General features: G+C 44.0%; 2 protein-coding genes across 3 annotated transcripts; one reads left to right on the forward strand and one right to left on the reverse strand.

Moving 5' to 3' along the window:
* The first annotated feature begins 51 nt into the window (after window positions 1–51).
* On the forward strand, window positions 52–907 carry LOC100648630 (cytochrome c oxidase assembly factor 5). Its single transcript, XM_003395660.4, has 3 exons — window positions 52–188; window positions 291–392; window positions 720–907. The coding sequence occupies exons 1-3, from the start codon at window positions 81–83 to the stop codon at window positions 759–761; spliced, it is 252 nt and encodes an 83-aa protein (XP_003395708.1). The 5' UTR covers window positions 52–80; the 3' UTR covers window positions 762–907.
* Window positions 828–13151, reverse strand: LOC100648162. 2 transcript variants are annotated; one of them, XM_012308813.3, is made up of 5 exons: window positions 8329–13151; window positions 4785–4946; window positions 3632–3890; window positions 3244–3537; window positions 828–3159 (listed from the first exon to the last, which is right to left on the reverse strand). In XM_012308813.3, exons 1-5 carry the CDS (start codon window positions 8836–8838, stop codon window positions 2945–2947), a joined length of 1440 nt encoding a protein of 479 aa, XP_012164203.1. In that variant the 5' UTR covers window positions 8839–13151; the 3' UTR covers window positions 828–2944. The 2 variants fall into 2 exon arrangements, with proteins under 2 accessions (XP_012164203.1, XP_012164204.1); XM_012308814.3 differs by having other exon boundaries at window positions 3632–3869; window positions 8329–13089.
* Between the last annotated feature and the right edge of the window lie 8266 nt (window positions 13152–21417).

Genomic DNA, 21417 nt, shown 5'->3' on the forward strand with positions numbered 1-21417 from the left:
GGTTAGGGTTTCTGTTATGAATTCTGTAGTAACATACAACGAATTCACATGAACTTACTCCGTGTTATGTGGCTTATAGGATGATTAAATACCTAGAAGAAGGTGAAACTTTAAAAGACAAATCAAAATGTGCTACCATACGTGCAAATTTGAAAATGTGTTTGTTGGAAACGGATTGTTGTAAAATTGTGAGTTATCAAATTGTGCAGTTACGGCTATATTAACCTTCATTTATGGTACAAAATAAAATGCAACTTTGTATATAATATGTTTATTTTATTATATTATAGCAAAGACGAACTCCCAAAGACTGTCTTGTAAGCAGAGATCCATCTGTCCCTGAAGAATGTTACTTATTGCGACAAACATTTTTCGAGTGCAAACATTCAATTGTAAGTATACCTTTTCACATTCGACGGAAATTATTTTTTTCATTAAGCAAAATTACGCGTGTTATATACCGTGTACTTTCTATTTATATATAACTGCGTATGTTAATTTAATAAAATATATCCAACATAATGTATCCCAATGTTGCTTCCACTAGTTGTACCTTATAAGGAATACATATTAGAATATGATACAAAGAAAAAATAGGCTTTTATAAAATGAACATATGTTCTCTATGTTCTTCTTTCAAAAAAATTTAAAATGCTCCCACAAAGGGTTAAATAAATGGAATAAACAAATAACTAGTTAACTTGTTTCTTTTTTTCCAGATTGATGGCAGACGAAGGTTCAGAGGACCTAGAGGCGTCTAATACTTAGTTATACAAATTTAAAACAAAGAGAAGAAACGAACGCGATGTCATATAGTCTGCAAGATGTAATATTAGAAGTGATTTATTAATATTCCATTATTATTCGTTGTACACGATATAATAAACCCTATCATAATCGCAAAGTATCAATGTATCGTACAATCTCACTTTTGTCTGACGAAACTGTCAGAATCTGGTGATCGGATCCGCGGATAGAACTCGGTTTTCTGATACGATCGGAAAGTTACCCTGAAGAGGCATTACTCCCACGTGGGAGCAAAAGTATTCTCATAAACAAACTTGTGCAGACAAAGAATCTTTATTTAACGGCGTTTCTCTTTAATGAGACAAAACCAATCACACCTCACATAATCGAGACACGCAGTCACACGCGGTCTTTCAGCCGGGTTCAATCGTACATGTATTTTTACGAGTGTATCGTTTCAGTCGCGATACACGTGGAGATCACAGTAAAATCGCGAGTTTTTTTATTTCTCGTTTGTTTGTTCGTTCGTCTTATATTTAAAGGGCATCTTGTTCCACATTTTTGTTTCAGCGAGTACGAAGAGACGTATTTTAATAAGTCATACGCCGTCGAATCCTTAAAAATCTACGTTAATAGATCGCGCCTGCGCAATCGTCCTAGCTATTGTCTGTATGCAACAAGCGTATATTGACTATACGTTTTTATCTTTTGTTTTCTCATCTTTTGTACTACAATGCCGAATCACGCTACTCGTCCTCATCCTAAAATTTCTACGGGCACCTAAGAAAGATCTGATATAAGCTTTTCCCGTGTCTTTCGATCGATCTACTTATTTCTCCCAACGAGAAAAAGACGCGGGAGATCTACCCTTTCATCGTTAATAAGACGAATGAAATACAAATTCAAAAGTTAAACGACGATCTTATCGATCGATTTCGGTGTTTCAGCTTCGAAGTCATAATTCATTCGTGAATCATGTCAGCTGCAATCAAAACCCGCGAGTATCGATAATCCAGGCAAGGATATGTAATATCAAAGGTGTGAATGCAATTAGTAAAAGATATATGGAGATTATGTTTACAAAATGCCCTCGACCAGAAGAGCTTCTACCACGTCAAGGTTTGATTCTTCTTCTCTAACTGACCTCGAAAAAGAGTGTGTAGCATTTTCAAAGAGTATCTTTTTTATCAAGAAGGATTCGCGACACTTCATTGCGTTCGTTGTGATATATGCGGTAATCGTTCGAATATCACAGTTTTTCGAGTATACATGTATATGATATGTAGTTAGCGATTTAATCGATAGTCGTCGATATAGTAATAAAAGTATCTCGCAAATCTCTATGTTATGTACATGCAAGTTGCGCTCGTTATCGAGCGTTGCGAACGCTCGCATAAAACGGTGGATGAAATATGTAAAGTCGAAAAATACAAACTGGCCAGAGGCGTAGCTAGACGGGTGTGCAGCCCGAAGCGTACAGATTTATCATCGAGATTTCTCTAAAGCGTATACGAACGTGCCTCCCTCTAACGATATTTTTTACCATTTCGTTGCAACCAGAGATCACGAGACAAATAGATCTCCGGTTCTCTCCCAGTTGGCTGGCCATTGAACTCTGGTAAAGGAAGGGCTCGTTTCGTGAAATTGCGAGATTCGTAATAACGTCGGCAGTACGGCTCCAGTAAAGTGGCGAGTAGCGCGTTATAATCACGCGGTACTCGTTACACCACGATGGTAGATGGTGCGATATAAGAAAATAAGTGACTTTATAAAACCGGGAAAATTCATGAAACGATCAAAGTGTATCGTACAGAAAGCGGACTACCAATATCGCAGAGGCTGCTATTACGACTGAACGAAACGAGCCCTGAAAAGCTCCCTCGTTATACGCATGGTTACCGTGTAACCATAAACCTTTACATTTCTATGTCTTTCGCAGATCAAATCAATCCTCTGGTCATACTCGAGATCAAGAAACCCTTATCGACTAAAGAATATTGCGTTTAGTGAGTCGACAATCATTACAAACCAGGTTACATCGCAAACTCTAGTCGTAGCGCGAATGCAACGTGAACGAATCGACACAGGCCAGCCTTTTATTTAATCCATCCTTTGAAAACGAACAACTTTACAGAGTAATCCTGTTCTGCTGTACTGTTGTGACTTTGTCGGCGCGTGGTCAGCGTTTCCTGAGGAATCAGAAGCACACCGAGGGTCTGTAGAGACCGGTGTAGCCGCATAAACGGGCGCGTAACGCTGGCAATAATATCGCCGCCGCGGAGAGATTGTCTTGCAGTTGTGAACATTCGCAGATCAGGAGGTACATCTTGTCACCCTGCGACATGGACTTGTGCAGTGTGATCCGTCTCAGACCCACCGATTTCGGCAAATATCGGTACATCATACGGGCACCTAGAATATAGATTCCATGAAAAACAACGTCATCAACTGACCATGACCGATCAAATGTAACTGTAAGAAATATGAACAGAGTACCGGTCCAGTAGAGCCAGTTCTGCTCAAACTTGAGACCGTCGTCGCCCTCGAACACCTTAAAAATCGAGACAATGTAGCCAGTGGACGGAATCGGTGGTCTGACACCAGGTGGTTCCAGGGGTGGTCTCGCTATGGTAGCTACCTCGTTAAACAGATCCAACGTGTGACTGGCTGCATATCGAAGATCTCGAGGATCGAACTTTCTCAATGCAGCGCATTGGACCTCGTTGTAGAAGTCTACTGGATCCGTATTCTGCTTATTTATCAAGTAGTAGGTGATGAATGGAAAATCCGCTGAAATCGGCCAAGAATTATACTTGACTATAATCACGAATTCCTCGAAATTTAACTGATCGATCGTCGTACGGTCAATTGTCAAGTTACGTACCATTTTTTTCCATATTCGTAAGCAGAATACTCTGGGAAGCTGAGGGTGCAATTTCAGCGACCAATTCGGCCGCGGTATCCCGTTGCAGGACCAAGGGCTGAGAAACTGGAGATTCGACCACAGGATCCAGTGGCTCCAGAGGTGTCATGAAATGAGCTAGAACACATTGCTTCGGGTCCTCGACTTCGAGAACCGACAGAGGGCTTCCTGGCTTTTTTTTGTCTGCGATTGGTGCGTGCTGAAACGAGTCAGAATAAATCTGTGATCGAGAAGAAGGGTTAATTATCTGCTCCGTTTAATTTCCTGGTTTTATTTGTTTTTACTGTTAACGTGCGATAATAGTAAAAAAGAAAAAGAAAAAAAGGAGGAGAAAAACAATGTCCGAAATTTAGTAAGCAAAGAGCAACGCATAAATCTGTATTTTTATTGCGTTACCCGCGTCATTTACGTTAAAGCGATGCGTCGTTCATCAGACATTTGTTGTACTCCGCCCCACCGGGTAAGTTTTTGTCTATTTTTACTCGTTTGAGACCGTGCCAGCAAGGTCGTAACTGCTCCCCGAGACACTAAGGCCAATAACTCGAGTATTCTGGTTTTAACGAGTGCATTCCCGATTAGTGTAGTTTCGTGCGCATCGTTCGAGTGACTTAAAAGTATTCACTCGACCTTGATACGATCGTTGATACCACGATAGGATTACTTCACGATCCAACTGCAGATTTTGTTTACCCAGGAACGAACGATCGATGTGGAAACATGTACTTTTTAGTAAGCTTCGGTCGGTCGGTTACTGCGTTGTTACAAGCTGTTGATGTTAAACAGACGCAGTGCGAGATGTTTGCATAGCTCCCTATTACGAAAGATGCTATTGTGAAACGCAAGTGCATGTTAAAACAGGTTTGGATAATCTCAAGGTAACAATGACATAAAAGAAACGACACAAGAGAATTATAGACGATTTAAGAAAATTCTGTTAGTGTCTTTGCAGGCAATAAAATAGTGCTACGCCGTCGTGGTATTAATAAACAAATCCCATACGGTCTTAAGCCTAAGCGAGTGAATCTACAGGCGCATTGCATAAAAAGTCAAACATTCGTGCGAAGGAATGTTGTCTGGTGCATTTATTAATTACGTAGAAATTAATATGACGTACCGGTACTCCCGCTGGTAAAAAACGTTCGAGAGAAGCGAGGGGAATGATGAAACAGTCGCGGTCCAAGGTGGCCAGGGAGATTGGTTCGCCACGCGGAGGACTGTTTCCGGAAACCACCAGGGGCGTGTACGCGCCGGAAGCTCGGTTACCGCTAAAGGAAACCTACAAACGCCATACAATTCGGGATAATTAACTCTGGTGACCAGACACAGACTCGTGCACGTACATCCCAACGAATTGGCCCGCCTCGTATCAAAAGTTACCTCCAACTATGTATACGAGTTCCCGCATTTAAAATACGGCTTCTTGTTTCAAAGCTTGAGCATTTTGTACATGCAGCCACTGGGTAAGCGAGTTATCGTTCGAGGAAAAGGCGCGTCTTCGTTGTTACTAACCGATAAAACAAAATTTACCCTTAAAACAGATCGGTGCTGAAAGGCTTGATATTCTTAACGTCGAACGGAGCAATAGCTCCATTCCGTCTTTTTCCACTTTCATCTTCTTCGACCTTTCTCACGATGAGATCAAACATCCAACGAAGCAAACGTAATAATCCTGTCGCTTTTCGAAATAGTTAATCGTGCTATTGCTGGTAATGCCGAGGCAGCATCACCGTTGTCATACTCGTTCTGTACCGATCGTAAATAGCAATAGTGAGCAACACGACCTCGTGTTTATTCGTGTTTCCACGTTAAGCTCGAGTCGATTGCATTTTTAACAGCACCCTCGAGTAACAAGCGAATGTTAAAGTTGCCGGTGTCGTCTCACGATGTAGGTTAACGCGATTTCTTCCCTTGTTGCCCCGTTTGCCAGCCATTCGTCTGATAACCTCTCCGTGATTTATGGCGACAAGCGAAACGCTAGTAACCAAACCCGACATTTTCGACAATGGCACGACATTTTCAACGGAGCGAACGCTTTTCGCCGATATTCAGGATAGTCGAGCAAGCTGAGTAAATAGGAACAAGTTGTGGGTTGCTACGCGTCTTATACTACGCAACTTTAACCATTATCGACTATCTTTGAATTTCAGAGAATTTAGCTTCTTACGACCATAAACTAATTTAATTCTTTGTATCTATAAAATGATCGCGAAGGCCGATATTTTATAGTCGTATAGCAATCTGCAATAATTCGTCCAGATCCTGCATCGTTAATTAACAATTAATCATTGATAATTCTCTTCTAAATAGCATCAAGTAATAACGTTGATGCAGCGAGGCTTGGTTGTATCGGGTCTCCTCGCAAATTGCAATGAGACCAATTGGCCACAACATTACCTGACGCACATGGCGCGTTGGTAATTGAAATTATTTCACGACAACGAGCCACGCAGTCGGAACGTAAAATGTATAATTAAAGTTCAAGATCGAGGCCAGGCTATCGATCGGGACACGCAGGGACTACAAATTTTCTTTTGCCCGAGCTGAGAAGCTACGAGGTGAGAAGGTGACTCGTGTTTTTTTTCGGGACTTCCACTGGTCCCATTGATTTTAGAGGATTTCAGTACGAGCATAGTTCACTTAGAAATTGATTCCAACATACTGGTAGCCGTTGCAGCTAAGAATCTTCATTAGAGGGATTTAACGACACAGCAAAATATCTTTGCCCCTCGGCAATTTCAAAATATTTCTTAAAACATAACGAAGAATGAAAGTAAAAAATGGATTATGCAAAAATATGAATGATCTCGTTAGATAAACTGTCCATTTGCCAGATAAATTTCTGCCGACACGTAAAAAGCATTTTGTCTCGTACAGTTTACGTATTTCACTTTTCGAAGGAAGACACTACCGTTGCGGGTGTACATTTACATTCACGGGATCGAAACCGAGCCGAGTTCGTATGCAACGTTATATTGCTGTCGTACGCGTACCGACTTCACGTCCCGTTCCGTCCAAGACGTTGTAAAAGTGTGTCTAAAAGATGCCAAGCCGCTTTACGTTCCACGGCGGTAAACTTTCAACTGAGAATTTCGAAATTTTCCCGAGCGCAGTCGTAAAACTTGCTGTCCTTCGGCCAAACGTCTATGAAAACCAACCGTAACGCGCCTTTAAGTGGACCGTGTTTTAATTTATTAAACTTTCCTTTTTTTATTTCAGTAGCTTAACGCGCGTCAGCGGCGTATCGCACGGCTTTTCTAAATCGAGTATATCTTACACACTGTTTAATGTTATTCATTCTCTAAATTACAGATAGGCCCGTTTCTGCTCCCAACCGCGTCGATCGAATCAACGCGTCGCAGGGATCTCCGTACATTTCTCTATCGCTCTTTCGGCTCTCTTAAAAAAAAGAAACATCGAATACAACGATAGACACAAACATCCAGTGCAGCGATCCATTGAGGAATTCGGGTGCGATGGAGAAGGGTTCGGACGGAACGAGCACAATGAGCACAGGATATCGAACAGAGTTGGCTGCGGCTCGCAGGAAATTTATGGTACGTCGCGAGGATCCGCCTTGGCGTGCAATAAGATAGCGAGTTTGCGTGCCGGCCACGAGGATAGCGTAGGTGTAAGTTTATGCGGGTCGTTCCGTGCATGGCCCTCTCGTTTCCTCCGTAATTCCACCGGGTCGCGAAACTATCCCGCGTGTGCTTCAGTCCGGACTGCCCCGTACTCTCCGCGTGTCCGTGTGCATCCAGCTCGGGGCGTGTACTTTCCATTGAAATATCGTCACGAGTGTCCGGACTGGCCGTGTTTCAGGTAGCCACTCGTCGATAGGGATTCGCGGAGTCTCTGTATCGTTCGTGGAACGGGTTACAAGCGTGTAATTTGCAACGGAACAACACCGTCCAGCTCTCGACGATGCTCGTATCAGAGGAAAAAGAAGTCAGGCCGTAAAGCCGCTTCCGTGGCCGAGCGTTTTATGTCGAGTGTGTCCTCGAACGCGAGCAACAAGCTTTAATCGAGCGCGATAACGCTACGTATCGTGTCCCCGATTCGTCATCGAACTGCGCATCTATACGTCGACGAGACGAAACAAGATTTACGATTTCCATCGGCATTCGTTTTATAAGGATTCGGGATTCTTAGCGAGACGCGTCAACGTTCGATCCTCGCTCAGTTGGTCGATGTTTTCTCGTTGGGAATATCCACAGAGTTGATATACGCCGTCTGCAATACTCTGTTCCGCCGTGAAATCGTCGTCCGTGTAGTGGCCATTGATCGGAATTAGGTTTCTACGATTGCCACGGATCTTTGCTCGTTGCTGGTAGTAGTTTGCCGGCTTGAGAGGGCGGTTGATTAAATTTAACCTACATTGGTGACACCTGAACCGAAGTATTTGATTAGACACGAACGAACGATCACACGTCCGGCCAAGGTGCATCGATCTTTCGGATCGCATCGACGCGGCGACTGTGCGTTAAAATTCCGTCAAATCGGAGACCGACGAGATTAGAGGAATTCACATCCGGTCGCGTGTTTTACCTTTTAAATAATTGCCAAATCCTTAAATTTGGGTAAATGTAAAGCTAGCGATGTGCGAACGTGTCAATATATATGGAAAAGAAAATAAATCTCTGACCAAGAGCTGCACCTACCTGTCTAGAAGCGGTTGGCGTCGAGGGTTCCGAGGAATCCTTTTGCTGCGCGGTCTGAGTTTGTTTCCTTCTAGCCTGTCCCCCGGCTCCGGATCCCTGTCCCGATCCACCGCCCCCGCCTCCTCCCCCACCACCCCATTTGATCAGATGAGGACCGGAGTTCTTCCTAGGCGGTGGACCTAACCTCTCGGTGGGTTCCTCGGGGGGTGAACCGAGGGCACCGCCTGTCGGTGGCGTTAGAAACAGATGAGTCCGGTACCCGAAGCCCTGGTGCTCGTGATCGCCCATCGAGGGAAAGTAGCCGAACTCTTTACTGCGTCGGATCGGTGCGCGCGTGCCGACGGCCGATTGGCCGGCGCCGCGCACCACGCCGAATCGAGTCCCCGTGTACCCCAAATTCGTCGGCCCGCAAACGCTGCCGAGGGTCGTTCGACCCTCCAGGCCTCCTCCTCCTCCTCCACCACCACCGAATCCCTTCTCGCCGAAGTTCTTGCGGAACATAAGATTCATGACTGACAAGTGTGTGAAACAGACAGGTACAGTGTGACAAAGACAAGTAACGAACAGGGAGGAACGTCTGGTTCTCGCGCGTTTTCCCGCTACTTTGTTTTATTCTCTTTTCTTTACTTTGCTTTTAATTTTCTTATTCTTATCTATTTTTTGTTCACCGTAGCACGTGGTGGCCGAGCGATGTAATTGTTTCGAGATGTTTTCAAGTCCAAGGAGTAGTTGGTTTTTTGGAGCTTTACAGCGTATGGAAAGCAACGCCGGTGGTGGTGGTGACGGTGCTCGACGATCACGAAAGCGTCCCTAGGCAGCTTCCTTACGTTTAACCGTGTTTCTTCTCTTAGTACCCCGTACGCGATTCCGGTTTCTTCCGTCTTTACTTTCCGACGTTTCTTTTTATTCTTTCACTTTTCACGAGAGAACGAAACGAGTCCAGACCCGCGCGTTCTCATCGATACTCTTTCGATAAGCCAAAGAACCGTCGCCGTCGAGCTTCGGTCGCGAGAACAACGGTCCATCTGAACGATTACACTTGTTCGTTGAACCTTCGATCTCGAAAACTTGCCGCGAGGAAACGCGATTAATTAGGAAAGGACCGAATTTTGAAGGAATTCAACGCATCCTGATGCGTTCGAGTCATTTCGCTTTGCCGTCGCTTTCGTCCTTCTCCCAGCCAACTTCGAAAACGAGGATTTCTCGTGTCTAACGAATCGTCAGCAGAGCGTAAACTTTTATTCGTGCTACTTTACTCGTCCTTCGGAATTACCCACTAGCGTCATGCACAGCTTTTCTTCTACTTTTCTTTCGACACGGTAGCCACGCGACAATTTCGTCTCGAGTTCGGTTACTGAAAAAAACGCGATTACATCGACAGTTTATACGCGCCACGAATCTCGTTTAATCGAAAGCCCTACCGCCTTGCTTGGCGTGCTCCAAGATAACTAATTTCTCGAACTCTTTCTCCGTCCAGTTGGCGAGTTACCATCGTACGTCCACCTGAATCTAACATTTCCCGCCCTCGTCCAAGTATCGTCCGATCATAAGCGAAAAAAGCCCAAGATCATGCGGAATGAGATCACAAGAAGAACGCGACGATTTACAAAGTTGGTCGAGCCAACCTGTGCCGCGAAGACGATCTAACCACGCTCGATTTAGCTCACCAACAAACCTCAAGGTCTAGAATTATAATTACACCTCGGCAATAACGGTATCGCGTGTCACGCGAGAATCGCGGATCCTCGTTTACGTTCTAATAAAGACACGTTACCCATGTTGGATTCAACGGCGACCCTTCGATCCCCGTTTGCCTGTCGAAACTCGTCGGAAACTCTCACGATCCGTCTCGCGCGTCATTCGAAATTTCCGGTATCCCGAGACGCCGATTTCCAAGCGAATCGAGAGACCGTGATTGGATTTCCTGACACCGCGATGTATCCGCGACGCGAACACTACGTCGCGACACGTCGTGACCCGTGACGTCGAGGTACAGGCAACGCGGACGTGCCCTCCACGCTAGGGGAGGACTGTTTGGCCGACCCTGCGACGCTGACTTTAATACTCGAGCCTTTCGATTGATCTGCCGCAGCCGCAAGGAGGACTGTCTTGTCACGATAGCGTTCGCTGTTTACGGCGCAGTCGGTGAAACGGGAAACGGCAGAGGCGTTCGAGAGCTCGATACATGCGGCTCGACCTGCAACGTCGATCGTACTTGTGCGAACCTGGCTCCTACAATATTTGTTAACAGGTTCGATCCGTTGCAGGTGTTTGAATAATTTTCGTCGATCGTTTAAGACCGATTTATTCGAAAGGAGAAAACTCGGGATAAGAAATGGACAAACTGTAGTCGAAGATACCGTTTCACGTTTCCTGAAAACTGTGGCAGATAGGGACGAGGTCGTTGTGGAAGATTCAAAGTTTATTATTCGAGTTTAAACGTTGAATCCTCCGTAAGCAGAATTCTTTTCTCTCGTGGGAGAACATTTTTTACTTTGCCTCTGAATATGCTAATCGTAATAGATAAACGTTATTCAGTTTTTGCGAGAATGTACGTAGTTTGGGTTGCGCTCAGCCAACTACGCGTTTAAACGCTGTCGTACTGTCTTACAAACTGCACGCCACTGCTGTCATTGCAAATAGGTTAAAAGATATATGGCGAACAACTATCCGCGCAGCAACTTCTATTTTTTAATTAAAACATTTAAGAAGCAGCATTCGTCCCTTTCCCTTTGACTTTCGAAAAACGAAGTTACAGTCTCCCTAGCGAATCCTTCGTCGCGCGAAGAAGAGAATCGAGTCCCTTTCTTCGCGAAACGCGTATTCCTTATGCTCCATCGGACAAAATACCTTTGACATTGCGAGCTAGTTACCTTTTGCATATACAAAAGAGAAGCATTGAAACGCGCGATTACGCTCCATCTTACAATTCCGTTCGACTGGCACAGAAGTAACGAGCATCGCGAACGAAGGACCTTCTTCTTCCTAGAACTTGGCGCGGTGTTTTACGAACTAGTCTGCGGTCGATGGGTAACAGTTCGGTACGTCGCGTTACATCGTTAGGCTGGAGAAAGTTGCGAGGCAAAACGAACTGTGTTTTTCCGTACAAGTCGAGAGTTAAGAAGGGCCGCGTCTTATTTCGAGGTTGTTCGAGCTCGACGCTTCGCTATGAGTAAAAAAGTACACGACTGTACGATCGCGATCGTAACGAAGAGCCACCTTCGGTTGCTTTCGTTTGTCTGTCACAGAAAGACACCGTGCGCATACACGCCGGCTTTCTCAACATGGAAAGCGGACAGCAAGCAACAATCATCGGTTATCGGCTACGAAGAACGATCGTTAACACGTTCAGTGCCGTCATACATGGTCCACGCTGAACCTTCCAACAGCTACATTTAACGCATTCAAATAACGAACAGGATGAGTCACCAGGACCAGCTTACTGGCATTAATCTTACTACTATGATTTGGTTCTACGTCTACTCAAAAATACAGAGCGAAGCGTGTAAAAACAGCGAACCAGAAGGATAAGATTCCTGGCAATCGGTACTTTGTTAATATATTGTAGTAAACACGAAACAAGAATAGTCGAGTCGATGATCGTGAAACTCGATGATCAACGTACATATAGCTATATACTAGGATTTCGAGGTAAAGTAGGAACGGAGGCGTTGAATGGCTGTCCAGGTGTACACAGATCTACTTCACTGCGGTCTATAGGGATTGGAACACAGCGGAACAGATGCACGAGCACATTTACGAGCCGAGAATGGCACCGTTAATCGTTCGTTCGACCATAATAATTCCACGCCACAATTCACAAAACATGACGAGATACTTGGTTGGTGAACTTGTCCTGACGAGGTAGTACCTGCTGATTAGTCCGCTGCGTGGTTGACGGACAGGCGACACACGGGTAAACCGAGTTGCGGAGTTACAAATCAAACGGAAAAGTCATACAGAGAGACGCGATCGCGAGACACACGTGTGTCGACTATGCGCTAGATCGATGCGGTATTGAAATATTCACGGGTGGACGGGTGTGGTAGTGGTGTGTGTGTGTGTGTGTGTCGCGCAGCGTCAAGGCCTTTTGTCAGCCAACGCTCGTTATCTCCGACCCTGGTCACCGTGATTCTTCCTCGCCGTGCACGTATGTACACCGTGTTGCCTCAGCCTGTGTTTCCGTCGAAGCTCGATCACGGATATGATCGATCGATTTGACGCGCGACCCACGTGTCCTCGTCGATTAACTTGCCGGAGAGCGAGGGTAGCTTCGCCACGCGACCGACAGCCTCGCACTGAACGTGCACGAGGCGTCGCGACGCTGACCAGGCCCGATGACGTTGCGTTGCCTGCCAGCTCCACCGACTTCTCTTTTGCGCCACTTTCGTTAGCCGATGCTCGAGAAAATGCACCGAAATTTTCGATCAGCGTTGGATGCTCCGATCGGTTCCGACGTCCTTATGAAATACCACAAGTTGGATCGTGTCTTATTTCTTGAAAAATACTTCGCGTTGCCTGTAAACGCGAGACGATAGTTTGTTGGCATAGTTGACGCGTCGTTGACTGCGTGAACCAGGTCTGTCTACATCCTGGCTACTACGCGTTCTTCGCAAGCGACGTGGGAAAACGCTCTTAAATTTGAACACTTGCGACGCGTTAATATTATCGATCCTTTCAACGATAATCGCGTGTATAAAGTTATTCTCATGGGCTTTAAGACGTCTGTGAATATCGAGTTTACGTTCCTTGCGAGGAATCGCGGCTCGAACCGCTTTCGGTTGGCACTGGTTCTCGAGCACGAGGCGTCGCGACACACGCCAGGACTGCGAATAACCGAGGTTCTTGACGCGCCTGAGCAATGTTGCGAGCTCGTTGCGCGAATGCTTCTACGGTTCTTTTTCTCGATGGCAAAATGGGTGCGGGTTTTCAATCGAAAACTCGAACGCAGGCGAATCTTGAGAAAAATCGATAATACGCACCAAGGGAAACTCTTTGCGCTCGCTATTTTATCCTCTTGTAAAAAGGACGTCGAATGTTTAGACACGAAACAAAACAATTCTTTTGGACCTCTGCCACTTCGAAAAATTAACTAACCTCGTTACGTGAATATTATTAGAATCTACTTAGCGTCATCGGGGAAAAAGTCGAAGGATTTCGTCGAAGGTTTCTTTGTTACAAACTGCTAACTGCGAGAACTAACACGATCACGCGAAATGGTAATAATTTCTTTACATCAACGAACATGGCGAACTTTCTAACAATCGCGACTTCTCCTGAGACGCGATACCAATTTTAACCACGGAAAATGGTACGTGACATGGTTTCATTGAGAATGTAAAATGCTCTCTCGGTGCTCAACGTTTTTGATATCTGGTACATGCTCGAAATGCGCGATAATCGTTGGAAGAACGTGGCGATCGTAAACATCGAAATTTGTTTCGGGCGACAAACGGTGTCTCGTTGGAGCAAAACGACGTGAGAAATAACTGTTATTGCGGAGCTGCTGCGTCTCCAGCTGTACAAGGAGGAAGGAAAGGGAAAATAGCCGATACGTGTATCGAAGAAAAATGTTTATCAAAGTTATAACAGCAATTTTGCTCGCTTATGAGAGAAACTACGTTAACTCGAGAGAAACGTGGGTACGGAATTAAAAGATCAACAAGTGTTCCATATAAATTTAGTTGCGCGGAGAACGATATACAATAACAAAAAAAAGAGAAAATTGGCAGCTTAAAACACGACCAATTTCCCAACCCCAAACTTGCAATTAACGTACAAATATTTAACGTACAAATTTTACGAATGCGCGAAACTGCGTTAGAAGTAATCGAACTACCGACGAGACTGGTTCCCTTTCGCGAGATTTACGATGACAGAATGTCGCTATAATTCAGAATATTGAGCGTGACTGCAGCAGTCTGAATAAAAGAGCGGGACGAAAATCGCGCCCGTCGCATTTTTGGCAACATTCCTTTCATCCGTCTTGGAATCTCCATTTACGAGTCAGTGAACACGACGAAAACGACGTATACTGGTAAAATTTGGAATCGCTTCTTACTCGAACTTAAACCGAATTAAACCGAAATTATCTTTCTGATTAATAGCATAGTTTTTGTGAAAATTTACGAACTCCTCTCCAAATTGGCAACACTTTATGCGGTGATAAAGAATCACCATCAGATTTATCGGTATTTGAAGAACTGGCCGCGGATTACACCGACCATTATACCCTCGTTACCTAATTTCCAGCGCGACCCACCCCCAGGGAACAGTTTTACTATGGAAGATCGAATGGTAGATAGTAACTGATCGTCGATTACGAAGGCGTTTCCGTGAAACGGATTTTGTGTGTACAGAGAAGAGAATCGCTCGATCGAACCTGTGGACCTGGGTCCGAAGTCGGGAATCGACGTTCGATTTGCCGGATGGCTGCCACGCCATCGCCTTCGACTTATGCGGATTGTCGACAGACTTTCCTTTCGTCAAGATTATGGGTTTCGAAAGAAACGAACTATTTTGTGTTTCTACGTTGTACATTCTAAGATTCCGTACGATGTTTGAGGGATTTCTAGCGAAGCTTGAATCGATGATAAGCGATCGATAATTTATAAAAGGGATCTTTTTTCTTGCAAATAAACGTTAAGGCAAAACGAGAGTGGAATAAACAAAAACAATGTTGAAATTTCATAGTCGTTACCGTTTGATTAGTTCTATTCACGAACGATGGAGTATCACTTTTCTTGAGGAAGAAATGCCAGGCTGCGCTACTGGTCCGAGTACTGGCGTATTCTACTGCGAGGCACTAACGAACAACGCCCTTATTTGTAATTAACAGGACAGCCTTGGACGCATTTCGTGTTTCTTGCAATTCTCTCGTTCACCTGCCACGTTCTATTCTCACGATCGTTCGTTTCCTTTTCCACCACATTTCCTATGAAACAATTTCCGCCAACTACTCTCCGTACGATTTTTCTACTAATTAAAGAAAATACGGAAACGAAACGCAAGATGACACGGATATTCGATGACGGCAAAAGGCAAATAGTCAATCGGCTAGATATTATTTACATCGTGTCTTCGGCAAAGCTTATTCTTGGCATTCGTTGCGGGACTAACGTAAACGCATTAACACCGCGTTGGCGGTACGACAAAACTATGAATACTTCAAGGTGGCTAATTTAGAGGAACCGGCGTACTGTGCGCAAGAGATTGGCAAACGGAGAATCGATGGAATCAGCAGATCGTGCAATGTCACGGCGATCGACCCTCGACTTTGATATCTAAACGCTTATCGAAACTTCGTTGATCTTTGTAACGGTGATCGCTCCATATTTTTCAACGATCACGATTCTTTCGTAGAGATCCGATCGTATTCGAGGAATTGAAACGAGGAGTGTCTTCTTGACCAGTTTACACCCTCTGCTCGAGACTTATATTTCTGATGATAATAAAGTTTCTTTCCTCGCGACCATCCTTCTGAGCATTCGTCGTTGTTAGCAGGAAATAACTTCTCGCAGCTAATAATATCTGTAGCGTTTAAACGACCATTGGAAGAGAGATTCTTCGTCGTTAGCGTGTTCTTCTATTCAAAATCGATCCCTCCGAGGGTTCGTCAGTGCGTTTCTCGGTGGAATATTAGCCCGGCGGAAACGCGGCACTAAGTGCTCGACAGTGACGACTGCGAGGAGTTGGCAACTTCCCGTAACTTCGCGGCGCTCGACATTCTACTTAGGCGTTCAGGCGAAAGCAGAACGGGAGGAGCATTAAACTTGAACCTCGAGGTTCAAGCTCGCGGTTCAACGTTTATCGTTTGCTAATTTTACCGCGTAAGGTCATTTCAACGAGGTTGACGAACTTCTAATGCGATTTATCGTATTTTTATGCCTTTTCATTTCCGACAACTTTTAATTCGTTCCTACGATTTCCGCGACTATCTGCCGTTACCCTTTCGCAATCTTCTAAATGATCTACGTTTATCAAATTGCAGAAGGTGGTGATAGTTTTTTGCAAGTATTTCCGATCTTCCTGACTTTGTAATTGAAAGCGAAACACGAAACGATCGAGTTATTTTTACTCGGCGAATTGTTCGATAGAAAATGTAAAGCTCATCCTGTACGAGCAAAGGGCAGGCCATACGTGGTCATCGATAGTCACGAAACTGCCATGAAGTTCAAGTATTCATTGACTGCACATCCACTGTACACAAAATTCAGCGTTTTGCGTGCGCGTTGCCGTGTGTTGCAAATACGCGTTCCACGAGCGAGGCATAAAATGCTGGCGAACGGTTTGTTCGAACAAATTGCCCGACGAATTTCGAACGAGTTGGCGTTTACGAAAGCCACGTCTGCGCGTTAAACGACACGAAAAACGCTTTTTATAAAGCAGACATCGAAAAAGTATTCTGGAACGTAATAACCGAGCAAAAACGAAAATGAGATGAAAAGTAGCGACGGAAGAACGTAGAAGGAACAGCGAGCGACGTTTGCTCTGTCAAGAAAAGATGAGCACGGAGACATTAGGTTTTTACGTCAGCACGGATCCAGTCAACTTCGGATAGAAAATGCGAAATAACGTTCGAAGGGGATTCTAAGACGATGTCGAATTATTTTACGACATCCTAGAAATATCCGATCGTAGAAAATATTTGTAAACGTCTGACGAGAGGTACGCGATCGATGGAACGTTGGTTAAAATTTTAAAAAGTCGTAAGGCTGAATTCTTGAAGGAAAACGCAAAGAGTTTTGTAGAAATACGCGTGAGAAATATTCGACGCTCTGTTTATTTTGTATCGTAAAAGTATTCGAGATATTTTCTCTGACTTTTTAATTCCATTTAGTCCGCAGTTCGTATTGGATGTTTCTACAAGCCAATGCAATTACAATTCTACTTCCAAAGCTCGTATCGTGGTTCTTCGAATGAAAAACTTCGAGAAGTACCCTTTTTATATCGAGAATTTTACCGAACTCTTAGAGCAAAAGTTGGAAGATATTTTGGTTATTAATCACATTTCTTACACTCGTGCAACTATTAATCTTTCTTAGAAAAATCTACCAGTCACGAAAGACGTAAAATAGCGAAAAGATCATACATCAAATTTTGAGAATTTCTATCGAAAAAAAGGCAGAAGCAGGGAAACCACGTGGAACAGCATTATCGACATTCGAAGTACAAATTAACGAGGAAACTTTACGATAGAAGCGAAATATTCAAATATCACGAGCACGATTGATAAAAGCGATACTTTGACGAGAAATCAATCCATTAATTCCAATTCTCCAGGATCAATTAATTCCAGATCTCCAGATCTACGAATAACTTATTCATTTTTACGTGATCATTGGTTGACATTAGTTGCTTAATATCCATTTTATGTTCGTTCTGTATATTCAACAGCACGTTGTAATACGGCGTCCAACTAACGTCTAACTTATTTTCTCTTCTCCTCGAACTTCTCCACGAAACACGAAACGCCTTCGTCAAAGGAGCACTGTTCAAAAGGAAGTCGGAGCAGCTCGTACTTAAAATTCGATTTGTTTTCGCGAAACCAACGAGTACAGTTAGACAGTACACGGTGCAATAGCAACGAATCGATACCGCAACAGTTCGCGAAACCAACTCCGATCGATTCCGTTCTGGTTCGCTCCCCTACGCTTCAAAACGCTCGAGGAGGTAAAATTGCAACGCAAATACCTCACCTGCGTACTTTATCCGCATTCCGATAGCGCGCGTTCGACCTTCGCCGTCGTCAAGTTCACGTCGCGTTGCTTCCACGACCGCGTGCTATTTTTAGAGCCGAGTCCAACTCAATCGAGACGTACCCGCGCCACCTTTTGGAATTTTGCATTCAGCCCCGCCGTAGTTGCCATCGCGTCACGTGCAAGGCAAACCATCCACTTGTTTGTCGAACAACACCCCGAATCTATCTGTTTCCCGATCCGTTCGACCTGCCCTCGATCGTTCGTTCCTTCAAGCCTATTTTATTTGTTGAGCTTGCGGTTACATCGTTTCGTCTGATTTCCTTGCGATGAGAGCAACACGATGTTACGACAGATTCGTGTTTTCAACGTTTTTATCGTTACGAACTTGTAATAGAAAAATGTGAAATAACGGGAGGACCAAAGGACATAGGAAAAGTGCTAAACGAAACGGGAGAAGGTTTAGCAGAACTGAAAGCAATAATAGGGAAGAGAAGGGCAAACGACAGGAAGGATGCACAGCAAGGAGATTAAAGCCCAAAGTTGCAATAGTTTTTAGTTATTAGTGGTTAATTTGTAGTTCCTAGTTTTAGTTTTTGGAGAATAGAATAACTAAGGCAGTGCAATAGAATAGAGTGGAAAAGAGGGGAGGTAGATATATAAGGAAAGAAATAGACATAAGAGATGTAAAACCGAAAGTTCGTCCAAAGTCTAAAGGCACGGACTAAGCGACGATAAATAATAAATAAAATATTGTTACGAACTACTACATTAGTACAGGATATTTAATTTATTAGTAGAATATTTGATCGCACGTGGCGAGATCCTTAGGAAACTGTGAAAGAGTCGGTGTTTGGAAAAATTAGCAATAGATCAAGGTAAAGAGATTATAAGGAAAAATATAAGGAATTCTCCTTTCGTTTAAAGGAAACTCGTTTCGAAGAACGAGTAAAGTCGAGCTTCATCGTACGCCAGCGTGTACGTATAATTGTACGCCATCTACACTCGGTAAACACAATACGGTTCTGCTAGATAAACTTCCATCATAGCGAGGAACGTTCTCAATTTGCACCGTTGACAATGATTCCCGTCCGGCACACATAAAACGAGACACGAGTCAGGCATTGTCTGAGACGCTCGATAAAAAATCACGGTTATTGTTGAAAGGACGTACGTGGCAAATAACATGCCCGCAATAATTCACGATCTCTGGAAATTCAGGAATGTAGCACGAGCGCTTCCTCGTTATTGCTCTCGACTCCAAACGATGAGATAAAATCGCGAGATTCTTCGGAACGAAACAAGGATTTACCTTTGGGGAAAGTTGCGTCTGTTCGTTGTTCTAAATGGCGATCGTCCAGGAATGAATCTCGGATGAAGAGCTCCGTACAATATCGGAATTTTGGAAAATTCCTAGTTTCAAGCGCGTAAATTTGAATGTTGCGAGGACGCAGCCAAGAATGCAACACGGGAACGTAAACTTGGTGGAGAGAGGAAAACCATCGCCGACTGTTTCGATACGGTCGTTTGCTCGGTTCAACAAGTAGTCATAAAACAGACGAGAGCTTAACAAGGCCGGTACTCGGAATTACGATCCTGCATTTATCGTTTGCCAGAAATTTGGAGACCAGATGGTTTCCGGTTTTCTACCAGCCATCCGAACTTCGTTATTCTTCTCTTCTAGCTATCTAATTGAAAAAAAAATGAATGTTATCTAAATAAAATCGAGACCGAGTCTTCGCACCAAAGTCTCCGAGCTTTTTATTTGCACTTCTTTAGACTGTAAAATTTATCTTTGTAAAAAGCTTTTAAATTTTAAATGGAAATACGTTAATCCGAAATTTCATTCGCCTCTTTCCTTCGGTTACTTTCGAAACCTTCAAAATACCTAGCACTTCGCGTCGATCCACAGCTTCGACACTTCAAAGAGCGTAAAGAATTATGGCTCCCAGTTGAGTTTCTAATATATTCGATCGAGCGTGTCATTTTTTTTTCGCCAACGAACCATGAAGCGTCTGTGCATTGCGCGCGAACGATGACAAGAGCCAAAGCCGTTAACCTCGATATCAATCAACTTCGCATATCAGTCTGTTACGTTCACAATCGTATTTCACGTCGAGAGATATTGGATGGCCATAATTTTCATCTATTTTACGCGATGATGCTGTGAAGTGAAAATTCGCGCAAAAGTCCACTGTAAATGAATAAATAATCCTCGATGATGTTGCCTCCGTTCGTTCGTTTATCAGCGCTGATCTAACGACTACGAGATTCATTAAACAGGTACGATCGAACGGATTAAGTAGAATAAATCGTCGTCACGTACTGGTTCCCACGACCAGAACCGTGACCAGTTCTTTTATCCTCGATCGCTTATTTAACCAGTCGAGGAAAATCGAGGGCCAATGTCGCGCGATACCCAGTACCATTTTTTCTCCCTTTCACCGTTCAGAAAACTACGCAGCACACGAGCTGCGTGCTTGAGGAGAAGACAAATAGCAGTTGTTAAAAGGCGGACCAGATTTATCAATGCTTCTAAAGGTTGGCAGGATACAAATGAAAGAGATCTCTCGATAAATCGTACCACGTTGAAAGTTAAGACATTCTACATACGTGATTGAACCATCGTGCGCATGAAAATAAACTTTTGATGGCACCTGTCGCAAGAGAAACGCTTTTGATACGACGTATCTCCTGTTTCAGAGGCCAATTTCTGACTTCCAAATCTTATTTCGAAATCCATCGCGCTTAAAAGACACGTGGTCACGCCGTTTTAACTATCGATTAATTATAATTATCACCTCGTTCCACGCGGATGGGTCTATATACTTTGTTTAGATCTAATCGCAGTCCTACAACGTAGCACGCAAGCTTTGAAATCTCGCATCGAAGCAATCCGTTCCTAGAAATAAAGCGTCTATCGGGCTCTGTCACGAAAACATGGCCGTCAGACGAGCGTTTCGACGCTCGTCCACGGACGAGTTAGACAATCGATCGCACACCTTGATGCGCCCGTGCAAATTTCTTTTTCTCCCTACTGTGTATACGAGCCAACGTGTAATCCTCTTCGCGATAACCTTGACTTCCTTACGCCCCGAGCTCGCACTTAGTCTCTAAAGCTAATTCGCAGTTCCTTCAGGGGTTGGCCTCGCGTTCCTACCACCGGAATTATTTACATTGCTGCATTCTTGCTATTTTCGGGAAAGAGATCGCAAGACGACGATTTTTCTATCGACTCGAATTACTAGACGCTGTTACGATTGCGACTTTTAATTAATGGGTGATTGATCTTGAGAACGTTTTTCCGCTTTCAAGGATAGGATCGAGACGATTCATCCTTGTTTTTCGAATGTTCTTTTAACACACTTTTTACCTTTCTGCAGCAAAATAA

Source organism: Bombus terrestris, chromosome 5, assembly GCF_910591885.1.
Source record: "Bombus terrestris chromosome 5, iyBomTerr1.2, whole genome shotgun sequence".
Classification (NCBI taxonomy): Eukaryota; Metazoa; Arthropoda; class Insecta; order Hymenoptera; family Apidae; genus Bombus; species Bombus terrestris.